Source organism: Pelobates fuscus, chromosome 1 (genome assembly GCF_036172605.1).
Source record: "Pelobates fuscus isolate aPelFus1 chromosome 1, aPelFus1.pri, whole genome shotgun sequence".
In the NCBI taxonomy this organism is placed as follows: domain Eukaryota; kingdom Metazoa; phylum Chordata; class Amphibia; order Anura; family Pelobatidae; genus Pelobates; species Pelobates fuscus.
The window spans coordinates 365,520,229-365,534,302 of NC_086317.1; the positions used below are offsets into that span (position 1 = coordinate 365,520,229).

Sequence of the window (14,074 nt, forward strand, 5' to 3'; positions counted from 1 at the left end):
AATCACAATTAAAATCTTTCACTTTCATTGGGTCATCCTTCTCTGTTTTTAAATAACCTTGTCTTTTTAATTATTTATTTTATTTATTTTTTAAGTTGGGGTAATTTAAATATTGGTTGAGAAATATGTAGCTGGATTTTAGGTGTTTGTACTTTAGTTAAAAATACATTGATCATGTTTTATCATATATAATATATATCCACTAAATTACCTAGACCATAAACTCAAAATTCATATAACTGTAATGACCTTTTTACCGTTTTAACTATATTGAAAACTGCAAATGACAGAGTTTAATTTTCTCAATATTGTCTGATGTAGGTCGCTTGTATGCAGCTTATCAATGCTCTTGTAACATCGCCTGATGATCTGGACTTGAGGCTTCACATCAGAAATGAATTTATGCGCTGTGGATTGAAGGAGATATTGCCAGTAAGTGCCCTGTAGTCAATGTTTCCACATTAATATTTACATTTCAAGACACCTGAGTGGTAAACCATATTTCATAAAGTTCTATTTCTTTTTTTTTTTTTTTTTCTCTTTTGGAGTAATGTAATTTTGTTTGAACGGGTGTTATATGCTTCAAATAACCCCTGTATTATTAGAGATACTTGTAAATTCAGTGCTGTTGTAGATGCCATTCCAGTCCAAAGGAAACTGTTCTATGTTTCACCAGTTGTGTCTGCTCTGTTAAAGGGACACTCCTTGCTATAGGTGCCCCAATGCCATTTTCTTTTAAATGTATTATTATTTAGATTACACGTTAACAATGTATGCAAAAATATAAAGACGCTCACAATTGAAGTCCATGCTTTTTACTTCAAATGACTAGGATTTACCATGTCTGTAGTGAGCTCTGCCAGTCAGCCATCTCTCATATTTTGCAATGGGTCTGATCATATCCTATGAAACTAATGTGGGCTGGTGTATTTGAAATCCCAGCAATTATAAGCAAATTAGCCATAACAATGTTAAAAGCAAAAGTTGTTGTGGTGGTTAAAGTGTGCATTTATTGATAACATGTTAGGATGTGTTCATCATTTATTGGTCAATAAATAATATACCATATTTTTCACTCCATAAGTCATACCTGACCATAAGACACACCTAGATTTTAGAGGAGGAAAACAAGAAAAAAAAATATTCTAAATCAAATGATGTACTAAACTATTTAGTAAATATTTCAACCATGTAAAGTAAACAGCAGTCAACAGTGGCATTAATAACCATCACACACAGTCTGTTACACATACATACACACACACACACACACTGGCTGTTATACACACATACACATTGAGAGGCTGTTACATACACTGGTTGTTACGTTCATACACACTGGTTATTACACACACACAGGCTATTTTACACACACACACACACACACACACACACACACACACTGGCTGTTTCTCTCACACACACACCCATTGAGAGGCTATTACACACACTCACTGGCTGTTGCATACACTGGTTGTTACACACACACACACACACACTGGCAGTTACACTATATACACACTCACGGTTTCCTATCATTGCTCCATGCAAATCTCACCAGGTGTTGCTGCCCTTCTCTCTCCCACAGCACTCACCGCCGGAATATGACATCAGGTATTCCAGCCTTCAGCTCTTAAAGAGCTGATGCGCTGCTTGCCGATGCTCCCATCCCCTCTCCCATCAATGAAACACCGGCACCACAGCAAATGGCCGGTGAATGATTCACTCAGGCATTCAGCAAATGACTGGTGGGAGAGTGCTACTTTATGCTCCCACCTCCTGCCGGTCACCTAGACAGTTTTGGCGCCCCAGAGCCGGTGCACCCTGCACACATTCGCTCCATAAAATGCACAGACATTTCCCCTTACTTTTGAGGAGGAAAAAAGTGTGTCTTATGGCGCAAAAAATACGGTATGTGTTTATCTGTTTAATTCAAGGCAAAAAGCAAGAACTTAAGTTAAATTTCTTATTAGACTAATATTTTCTCTGCATCCTCTGCTAGTTTGTATCAGCACACTCTAATGATGTAACATTGTAGCAGCCTTTATCATTTCAAGCACTAGCCTAGAGGATACTCTGTTGATTAGTACTAGCCGTGGTGTGTATATCCGTGCTTTTCCTCACCCTTCACTAAATATCAAGGCTATTCACTGAGAAAGGTGTGCAAACAGGAAGACATAACAGACATGAAGGGAAAGGCTAGCAAGAATGGTGGTGTGGGTTCAAATGGTGCAAGGAAGGAGAAGGCATGTTGAGGGTTCCACATATAATAATAACAATAACAAAGTATTTAACCAGGAATATACATCCCCCATTCACTGATCTTCTACAAACTATAAATGCTACTGTCTAACGTGTACATATATAAAAATAAATTTTATGTTCAAACTCCACACAAATACAGGCTCTCACACATTGGTTATCAGAGCTAAACATTTAGTCTTTAAGTAGCAGTCTTGGCACCATAACCACTACATGCCATTGTAGTGCTTGTGGTACAATTACGCTGTGGGTGTAATGCCCTCATTGTTAGAGATTCAACCAACACCAAGATCCTCAAGACACCCACAGCCAGGTCTTGAATTGCTAATGTGGAATCCATATTTTAACTCCATTAATTTGTTGAGTGAGTGATTTGAAACAAACTCACTTATAAACTGTTGACCAAAATCAGAACTGCAGCCTGATTACATTGTAACCATTACATTGGTATGAGTCATCATGATCACTAGACTACTCCTTTAAAGGAACACTATGGTCAAATAAAGCAGTTTTAGTGTATAGATCATTCCCACCGAGTTTCACTGCTCAATTCACTGCCATTTAGGAGTTAAATCACTTTGTTTCTGTTTATGCAGCCCTAGCCACACCTCCCCTGGCTATGATTGGCAGAGCCTGCATGAAAAAAAAGCTGGTTTCACTTTCAAACAGATGTAATTTACCTTAAATAATTGTATCTCAATCTCTAAATTGAACTTTAATCACATACAGGAGGCTCTTGCATGGTCTAGCAGTGGATGAGAAAATCTTAAACAGAACTTGAAATAACAGGAAGTGTTTATGGAAGGCTGTGCAAGTCACATGCAGGGAGGTGTGACTAAAGTTCATAAACAAAGGGATTTAACCCCTAAATGACAGAGGATTGAGCAGTGAGGCTGCAGGGGCATGTTCTATACACCAAAACTGCTTCATTAAGCTAATGTTGTTCAGGTGACTATAGTGTCCCTTTAATGATAGAGCTGCTAATGCCATGGTTGTGAACCTTATTTGTCAGTGACCTTGACTATGCTCATTATGATTTTGGTTATATAGCATCTAATGTTTCCGTTTTAATAGATCATGTACTGAAACAAATTCTGACAGCACTTTTTCATTTTGCTGGCCAATACAGTACCACTGCAGTTAGCAGTTCATTGTTAATGAACAAACAAATCTATCTAATGTGATAGTAAAGAACACCTCTAAACAGTGCTGTGACACTTGCAACAACCGGCATAATTAAATATTTTGCTTTTTAAAATATTTTTTTTTCTCCCTTTTCTTCTGTGTAGCAAATGAAGCTCATAAAAAATGATGCTTTGGACATCCAGCTAAGAGTATTTGACGAACACAAGGAAGAAGACATGATAGAGTTTTCCCACCGTCTTGATGATGTCCGATCCGAAATGGAATATCCTTTCCGAAATGTATAGAATGCATTGTCTTGTTTCATTGGTGCACTTTTTACTTTGGTATTCATAATTTTTACGACACTTAAATGACTTTTTTGTGATTTAATTCTTGTTTGCTGATTCAGTAAGTCAGCCAAACACATAAAAATGCAGTCCTTAGCTCACTGATAAACTAAAAGGCCATGCAAAATGTCTCGTTTGTTGAGCTAGAATATCTATCTATTGCTAACAGCACAAAAATACATGTCATTACTAGTGCAGAGGTGCTCTAGGTTTACTCGTAATGAAGTCATATACTTAAAATTTGCAGGTTTCTACAAAATAGGAAAGTGGGAAACAGAGGAACAGCTGGTGATGTGACAAAACCATATTGGAATATATATATATATATATATATATATATGTGTGTGTGTGTGTGTGTGTGTGTGTGTGTGTATATATATATATATATATATATATATATATATATATATATATATATATATATATATATATATATATATATATATATATATATATATGCACACATACACACATATATATATATATATATATATATATATATATAAATATGCACACATATATATACATACATATATTTGTGTGTTCGGGGCATTCTCATATGATATGGAATACTCTGGTGAAGAGAAATACAATAAAAGGAAATGGTCGGTTGAGGTGTGCCAAAACCGATGTATGCTGTAGGCCGGTAAATAAAGTGGGCAAAAAGAGAAAAGCAAGGTAAACATTTATTCAGCAAACATAGTACATTATTACATATTAAGTAGACATCTTAATTAAAGCCCTCCTAATCTCTTGGACTGGGTGTGGGATGTAAGTGGCATAAGCTGAGGACTTCCAGCGACCTAGTGTCTTAATAACGTGAGCTGATATGTCTTGGCTAGAGGCCATGGAGGCCGCTCCGATTCTGAAGGAGTGCCCAGAGTAGTTGCCAGGATTTAAACCAAGTCTGGTGATAAGCATCCGGACATAAAGCATGAATTTTGCCGTGGTGAGAATTGCATCGTGTATCAATAGTAGGGGTTTTGAGGTGTGTCTGTGTTGTCCAGTACTTTCACCGGACACCAATTGTTCCCCGTGGGGTAGTAGGTTATGTGAACCGGTTCCCCCATCTGACTTGTTTTAGTCTTAGGTAGGGTCAGGACGTAGTAGTCTGTGTGTTTCGTGAGATACGACGTGAGGAGGCACCCTTGGCTATGGTGTTGGCCACTAATGGTAAATTCTCATGGTCTAAGAAACCCATAAAAAGCTAGATACATGGCGGTTTTTATAACCGTGTTTGTATGGGGTTCAAATGGTGCCTGGTCGAGTAGGTTGGACAAGGATTTGAACATTCCAATGTCAATAGCCAATCTCTTGAGTGTTGCTGGGCCCTCTGCTTTTGCTATGCCCTTCAGTAGTGTTCGGATGGGGTAAGAGGTTAAGAACCCTTTGTGGTTAGGGAAGGAGCAATACATATGGTGTTGTATCCACGTGAGGTAAAGCTTAATCGTGTTATGTGAGAATTTAAGTTTAAGGTGGCAAAAAGATGCAAAATCTAGCAGTGAAGAAACCTCGAACCAGTTGGCTAGGTGATGGTCAGACATGAATTGTTTGTACAAGTGATAAGCTCTGTGATACGCATGTTGAGTGCTGGTGGATAAAGCTAATTTAGTGAGAGCGTGGCTGTGCTGAAGTAGTTCATCTACTCCATGATAAGGTCTTGGAAAGTTGGAGCTGGGGTTGCCACACGAGCTGCCGAGGGTAGAGACAGTCTGAAAGCCTGAAATTGAAAGCGAGCTAGCTGGTCAGCTGCCGTATTGTTTATGCCGGGAACATGAGAGCATACAATGTGGAAGTGATGTGTAGCTGCCAGCCATGTCAGTTTCCTACGGAAATCTATAATTGCCAAGGAGGAAGAGCTACCCTTGTTGATAATGTGGCATATTGCCAGGTTGTCAGAAAAGCAGCGTACGGACTGCCCTTTCCACAACCTACACCAAGTGACAGCTGCAGCAATTATTGGGTATACCTCAAAGAGGGCTGAGTTAGTGTGAAACCCCTTAATGCCCTGTGTTTCTGTTGGCCAGGTCCCCCAGAGCCATTCCGTGCTCATATCCCGCGGATGATGCCGCGTCTGTCCAAATGACAGGTGACCGTGAATCAATCTGTGGGAGGAACATGCTCCTACCATTCCAGTCTGAGAGGAATTTGTACCACATCTGGAGGTCAGCGGTCGCAGGACAGTCAAAGGATATGCGGGCATAGTCGTTGGAGAAGGTGGGGAACAGGGCGAGGAGCCTAGAAATGAATTGTTGATGAATCCAGCAGAATCCCCAGAAAGTTTATGATTGTGTCTGGTTCTTCGGTTTTAGTGGGTGACACGGGGACACCAAGTGAGGTGAATAGCTTGACTGCTTTGTCTAGACTACGTGGGGGGTTGGAATTGGCTTCAATGAACAGAAAATCATCTTAGTAGTGTATCACATTTGGGCACCTGCAGGTATTAAGGAGGAGCCAACACAAAGCTTCTGCGAAAGTGTCGAAAATCCTCGGACTACTCTTGGCCCCAAAAGTGAGTTTTGTAAAAAAGTAGTAGGCGTCTTGCCACTTAACGCCATGCAGGTGCCACAAAGAGGGGTGTATAGGTAACAATTTAAAAGCATTGACAATATCCGTCTTGCTAAGCCAGGCCCCCAACCCTGACGATCTGATAGCTGCAATAGCGTGGTCAATAGTGGAGTATTGTAGGGAAAACTCTTCAGATGTAATCAATGAGTTTCGGCCGGGGATGGCTGAAGAGTGGGGTGCGGATAGGTCAATGATAAGCCTTAGTTTCTCAGAAAGTTTGCTGGAAATCAGCCCAATAGGGTTAGTTCTCCAGCTGGAAAGGGGGTTGGGGGGTGGGGGGTGGAGGGGGGGGGGGGGGGCTACAAAAAGGCCCGATGACAAATCCCTGGTCCACTTCCAGTTGTAACAAGGTAGTGACTGCAGTAGGGTTATTAGTGGCTGACTGCAAATTGTGACATTCTAACACCCCTGTTGGCATGTAAATGAGCCCCGTGTGAAAACCCTGGGTGAGACCTATACATAAAAATTCCACAAGGTGTTTGAAGGGGTGAGTGGACAGCATATGTTCAAGTACAAGAACGTTCACTGGAGACAAATAAGGTTTCTGGAACATTTTATTTGGGCACATAGATTTTGCATGTGCCCGGAAACAATGTGAGCATACGTGTAATAAGCGACAGGCGCTGTAACCGCAGGAGCCCTCATTGAAGTTATTGCAAATCTGATATTTGCCTAGGAACACTACTGGATGACCCAGTTTGTCTCTGGTCTTTTTCTCAGCCTTAGGGGGATGCTGTAAGGATGAGCCGGGAGCGCTGTCCGGACAGAGTGGGCACAAATAAGCTGTGTGAGCGGGTGACGTACATATGGCACAAGCTGGTGTCCTAAGCCCCACAAAGTGTCTGAGGAAAGCTCGTTGTCCAGTTGGCTGTGTGTGTGTGTGTGTGTGTGTGTGTATATGTATACATATACACACACACACACACACCCATAAATACATACTCCTTGGTGCTATGTTTATTCATCATTTCTCAGGTCCTCTACCAGAGGCCTGGGAGTTTGAGGGTTCTGCACAGTATCTTAACTGTTCCTAGAACTACACTCTTCTGGACAGCGATCTCAGATGTCCCAGCTGGAATCTGTTGAAGCCAACTCCCCCAATTTGTGAGTCACAGCCCTGAGTGCTCCTACCACAACTGGGACTACTACTGCCTTCACTTTCCACATCCTTTCTAGTTCTTCTTTCAGTCCTTGGTATTTCTCCACCTTCTCATGTACTTTCTTCCTGATGTTATAGTTACTGGGTATTGCCACATCCACCACAACTGCAGTCTTTCGTTCCTTGTCTACCTCCTCCATGTTGGGATGGTTGGCCAGCACTTGCTTGGATCTTGAAGTCTAAGGATCTGAGCCCTGTCATTCTCAACTACCCTTTGTGGTATCTTCCTTCTGGACTTAGGCAGGTCCAATCCATAATTTGTACAGATGTTTTGGTACACAATCCCAGCAACATGGTTGTGTCTCTCCATGTATGCTGTTTCTGCTAACACCTTGCATCTGGCTACTAGGTGCTGGACCATCTCTTTGCACAGCCTGCACCTTGGATCTTGCCTCACGTGGTAGTCTCCAGCTTCTGTTTATCTGGTGCTGAGTGCCTGTTCCTGTGCTGCTAGGATTAGTGTCTCAGTGCTGTCTTTCATTCCTGCTTTGTCATGTGAGCCACATCCACTATCTGCTGGTGGTTCACCCGATGGAGAGGTTTGTGTTGACAAGGAACCTCCTCTTTTTCTGCATCCTCTCTCTGTTGAAGTCTTAGGCATTCCCTTAGCAGTCCATCTTTGGGAGCCATCTTTGTGATGTACTTGTGGATGCTCTGTGTTTCATCCAGGACTGTGGCCTTGACACCCATCAGGCCCCGGCCTCCTTCCTTTACAGCAGTTGTACAGTCTCTGGGTGCTGGATTTCGGGTGGGATCCTCCATTCATAGTGAGTAGTTTTCTTATCTTTACATCCATGGTGACCAGTTCTTCTCTTGGCCAGGTTATTATTACAGCTAGCTGGTAGGGCATATGTGTTGATGACTTTTTCAAAGGCTTATATATATATAGCCTTAAGCTCAGAGTACACGTACAGCAACAAAAAAAGCTGATTGCTGTGATGTATACAAGGGTATCAATGTGAGACAAATGTATACACTTTTAATAGGCTGCGTGACTACATGTGTCCATTGAGTGTATCTGGAATAGGTTATATCAACCTTTCATTAGCTATATTTAATTAAGGTTTCAGGCTCTGCATGCAGCTTTACAGTAACCTTACATTGAGTAAAGATTGATATTGCATTTTAAGCCTGGGGGTCAGATAAAGAAAAGCATGCTATTCTCATTTTGATTATTGGAAACATTTTAATTCTAGAAATAGGTGTATTTTTCAGAGATGATTTATGAAAGGATTTTTGTGTTGCATGCAATGTATTTATTTATTTTTACCTGGAATATTATGTGTATATTTACCTTAATAATACTTTTACTGATGCTAGTGATGTTTTCAATTTGGTGTGGAATTCAGTTAAGGACACAAGCGCCGGTGGTTACTTCCTTTCACTTCTTCAACATCTCTTAATAATCAGAAATGATTATTTTGCAAGGTAAGCTGCATACATGATGTTATTTATGTTCCTACATAATTTTACCTGTTCCTAGTGGATTTGTTACACCCAAACGGATTGAAGGAATGGGGTGGACAATTATGCAGAGCAGAAATAGTGACTTTTAAAACATTACTCACTAAAGTTAGAATTCAAAGTACATCTCAAATGTAAGGCCAAAGCAGCCAAACTGTAAGGAAAGCTGTTTTATTTTCCAGTAAAGCTATCTTGACCCTACATTTGAAATTCCCTTTGATTTCTCATTTTAGTGAACTACCCTGTTATTTACTTTTAACCATTGAGGTTTATTGAAACAGCTGTTAAATAATTACCTTTTTTTTGTGGGAACATTTTACATTTTTTAGTTTCACATGTATAGCTTATACGGAATTCTGCTAGTTGTTATAACTAGTGTAAGTGTAACAAGTGTAAGGCAAGTTAACCTGATACTAGGATACTACACATAAGCTTGAAGAGGAAAACAGATGCAGAAACACTGATTGTGACATCCATCTCTGTTTTACTTCTGTTAATGAAAACTAGAAAGGGCAACACTATCTGTATGTACAGTGATGGGAAAAAAATATATATATTTGATCCCCTGCCCACTGACAAAGAAAAGATCAGTCTATAATTTTAATGGTATGTGTATTTTAATAGTGAGAAATAGAATAACAAATAAAATCCAGAAAAATGTATGTCAAACAAGTTATACATTGATTTGCATGTCAATGAGTGAATTAAGTATTTGACCCCTTCAACTTACTACTTGGTGGGAAAAAAACCCTGTTGGCAATCACATAGGTCAGACATTTCTTGTAGTTGGCCACCAGGTGTGCACACATCTCAGGAGGGAGTTTGTCCCCCTCCTCTTTGCAGATCCTCTCCAAGTCATTACGGTTTCAGTGCTGACATTTGGCAACTGGCTAGGCTACCCCAGGATCTTAATGTGCTTCTTCTTGAACCACTCCTTTGTTGCCTAGGCTGTGTGTTTTGGATTATTGTCATGCTGGAATACCCATCCACGACCCGTTTTCAATGCCCTGGCTGAGGGAAGGTGGTTCTCACCCAAGATATGATGGTACATGGCCCCGTCTATTGTCCCTTTGATGCATTGCAGTTGTCCTGTTCCCTTAGCAGAAACACATTCAAAAGCATAAACTTCAGACGGGCTTGTACATGTGCTTTCTTGAGCAGGGGGACTTTGCAGGCGCTGCAATATTTCAGTCCTCCACAGTGTAGGGTGTTACCAATTGTTTTCTTGGTGACTATGGTCCCAGCTGCATGGAGCACCACACCGAGGGAGACTGACAGTTATTTTGTGTTTCTTCCATTTGTGAATAATCACACCAATTGTTGTCACGTCCTCACCAAGTTGCTTGGCGATGGTCTTGTAGCCCATTCCACCTTGTGTAGGCCTACAATCTTGTCCCTGACTTCCTCGGACAGCTCTTTGGTCTTGGCCATGATGGAGATTTTGGAATCTGATTGATTGCTTTTGTGGACAGGTGTCTTTTACAGGTAACAAGCTGAGATTAGGAGTACTCCCTTTAAGAGAGTGCTCCTAATCTCAGCTCCTTACCTGTATAAAACACACCTGGGAGCCAGAAATCAAGCTGATTGATAGGGGATAAAATACTTATTTCACTAATTTACAAGCAAATCATGTTATAACTTTTTTTGACATGCTTTTTTTCTGGATTTTTTTTTATTTTTTTTTGCTCTGTCTCTCACTGTTAAAATACACCTAAAATATATATATAACATTAAAATTATATACTTATAATTTCTTTGTCAGTGGACAAGCATTCAAAATCAGCAGGGGATCAAATACTATCCTCACTGTATGCAAACATGCTGTGTGCTCACTGTATGCAAACAAATCTTTCAAATGGCACTTTTTTGACTGATACTCTAAAATCAGTATCACTCAGTATGGCTGTAAAGCAATGGGATATAGATGTAAGTGACAATGCAAAATATCAAAGTAAAATCAATGTGGATGATTAATGAAAAACAGGCCAAAGGCATTAAAATGTTACAAAATGGAAATACAATAAAATAAATAAATGGTGCAGTTTTTATTTAAGGCCCCTGTAGTTGTGATCTGTGGCATACAGAATGCAAACCTTAACTGTTACCTGGATTAGTTTCCCCCACTTGAAGTATGTGAGACTTAATATGTCTGGTGGACTTAATGCATTAAGGCGCAAAGGCTTAAACATGGACTGTCATCATATAAGAATGACGGTATCATTCAATCTCTTGTCTCACATGAGTCAATAAACCAATTAACGGTTCACGAGTTCCAGGTGTATTTTAAATTATTCTGCACCTACCAATATTACAGTATTCCAGCCTTTAGTCTCAAAAAGCATTTCTGCCTGAGATAAGCAGAGCTGCACAGCAAGCATATGTATCATTACACATGTGTGATTGAGTTCCAGGATAATACCCAGCCCATGCCACCCATGTCTTTATTAAAAGCCATGTTACTTCTGCATTGCTGAAGGCTTTTCAAATATCTTCTAATTGCAGAGCTGATGAGGAAATAATGCTGGGATTGCTAATAGGCTTTGAAGTTCAGTGTGAGAGAAATGCCTGGAGTTCACTTTAACAGAAATCTAGTTTCTAGAGAGGAATAACACATTATTTTCCTGAATATGTACCATTATGTACTCTCTGTCCTGAGAAATCACTCACTTTATATAAAACTGCCTTTTTTTTTTTATTATTTTACATCATCATGACATTTAGAGCAAACCAGCATCAGAAACAGAAAAATTAAATATAGACATAGTTGAACTGCCACCTTTTAATTGATGCACAGACTTTTTTTCATTTAATCAACCCTTTTGAATTTCCTACCAAATGGTAATTTAGAGCGATTTCTAGGCATTATAGGAACGTGCTTCTAATAAAATGTGACACAAGAACAGCTATTATGGGGAATTATTTGGATTACATTTATGTAAATAACTGCGTGTAGTAAAACCATTCAGCTCTCTAATGGTTTATTTTCCATTCTGGACCATTTAATGCGCAGTTCATTGGTTATGTCAATGCGATGGTATTTTTTTTTATCCTGTTATTACATATTTATGTTCATAAAACTTGGTTTTCTCAATGTTTTACTTGAGTTATCTGTAATAATCACAGTATTAAATCCAACACATTTGCCATATTTGTAATATATTACTCTGAGCACATTGCTTTGCTTAATTAGCATAATCATTATAATGCATGTGATGGAAACATAATGCCCATATAAGAGCTTTGCTCATGGATTAAAAGTACACTAATTCCTCCCACAGAAAAAACAAACAAAAAAAAAAAACAGAGAATGCTGGGAGGACAAGACAATACCAGTAGATCATTTGTTTAAAGCAAAACATCAATTTGAACCTCAATTTGGGTGCATATAATTTTCCTGTGTAAAGTAGAAGTCTTTGCTAACTAGCTTTATTGTAATATTCTATAATTAGACCATATTTTAAGCCAGTTTAGAGTTATTAAGTTGCTATTTTCATGAATTAAGTTTAACATGTTAAAATATTTTAAGCATGTGTTTTTCAATTCAATTTAAACAGACATTTCTTGAATTACCAGAATTACATTCTGAATTACCTTGTTTTTGGTGTGTTTTTATGTTTTATATATGCCTAGATATTAGAGATGTCGCGAACTTAAAATTTTCTGTTCGCAAACGGCGAACGCAAATTTCCACAAATGTTCGCGAACGGGCGAACCAGGCGAACCGCCATAGACTTCAATAGGCAGGCCAATTTTAAAACCCACAGGGACTCTTTCTGGCCACAATAGTGATGGAAAAGTTGTTTCAAGGGGACTAACACCTGGACTGTGGCATGCCAGAGGGGGATCCATGGCAAAACTCCCATGGAAAATTACATAGTTGATGCAGAGTCTGGTTTTAATCCATAAAGGGCAACAATCACCTAAATTCCTAAATTTTTTGGAATATTGTGCTTTAAAACATCAGGTATGATGTTGTATCGATCAGGTGGTGTAAGGGTTACGCCCGCTTCACAGTGACAGACCAAACTCCCCGTTTAACGCACCGCAAACAACCGCAAACAGTCCATTTGCACAACCGCAAACTCCCCATTTGCACAAGGTTGGATACCAAGCTAGCCATGTCCCGTTCCTTGTCCTCACTGATGTCATTGAAGGTCTCTTCCTCCACCCAGCCACGTACAACACCAAGGGTCCCCGAAAGGTGACAACAAGCCCCCTGTATTTTTTTTTAAATGTACACTACTGTTACACCAGATATGAGTTGCACTGGTTTGACACTGTGCCCTGGCAGGCCCTGAAACGCACACGTGTGAAGGAAACTGACTGCTATTATATTACATATTACAGTCAAAAACATTTTTATTTTTTTTAAATGCAAGCTATTGTGATACCAGATATGAGTGGTGGCACTGGGCAAGTGGGCACAGTATACGCTGTGAGCCTGACACACACGCTGGCAGGCAGGCAACTGCAATTAGATTACACAGGAAAAAAAAAAAGCAGACTGATGTTCTAGCCCTATAAAGGGCTTTTTTGGGTGCTGTCCTTACAGCAGAGATCAGATGAGTCCTTCAGGACTGTAGTGGACACTGAATACACCAGCCTAGCTTTCAATTTCCCTATTAACCCCTTAAGGACACATGACATGTGTGACATGTCATGATTCCCTTTTATTCCAGAAGTTTGGTCCTTAAGGGGTTAAATCAGCAGCAGCTACACTGTCCCTCCTCTCACTAAGAATGCAGCTTCCGGGGGTCGGGGCTTAGCTGTCATGGAGGAAAGACGCACTTCGTGTGAGCTCCCTCAATATCTTACTTTAAGCAGCTATCAACAAGAAAATTTCACCCCAGAAGGGGATGACCCAGCAATGTTGCTCCTACCTGACCGACCTGACATGCTTAATAGCGGTCAGCAACTCAACAGAGTCTTACTTACCTCCGCGTGGCAAGTGTGGCCTGGTGCTCACCGGGCGGGAGAGGCGGCCGATCTCCCGATCCTGGGATGCCCAGGAGCAGCTACTTCCCGGCAGGAGCTCCATTACCCCCCTCCACACACTTGGACAGGTGGGGGTTATCCCGGTCCACCCCTGAGAGGCTGTCTGGAGCTAATGGACGCACAGAGCACAGCCGCACAGACTGACATACTCATC

The 14,074-nt window shown here is 40.3% G+C and overlaps 1 protein-coding gene across 1 annotated transcript in view; it reads left to right on the forward strand.

Annotated features, from left to right (window-relative positions):
- Nucleotides 1–14,074, forward strand: part of DIAPH3 (diaphanous related formin 3) — a 747,362-nt gene that overhangs the window by 299,710 nt on the left and 433,578 nt on the right. The window contains exons 10-12 of the mRNA XM_063425945.1: nt 322–432; nt 3,552–3,670; nt 8,773–8,889. Of these exons, the coding sequence (XP_063282015.1) occupies nt 322–432; nt 3,552–3,670; nt 8,773–8,889 (347 nt within the window). The remainder of the gene's footprint in view (nt 1–321; nt 433–3,551; nt 3,671–8,772; nt 8,890–14,074) is intronic.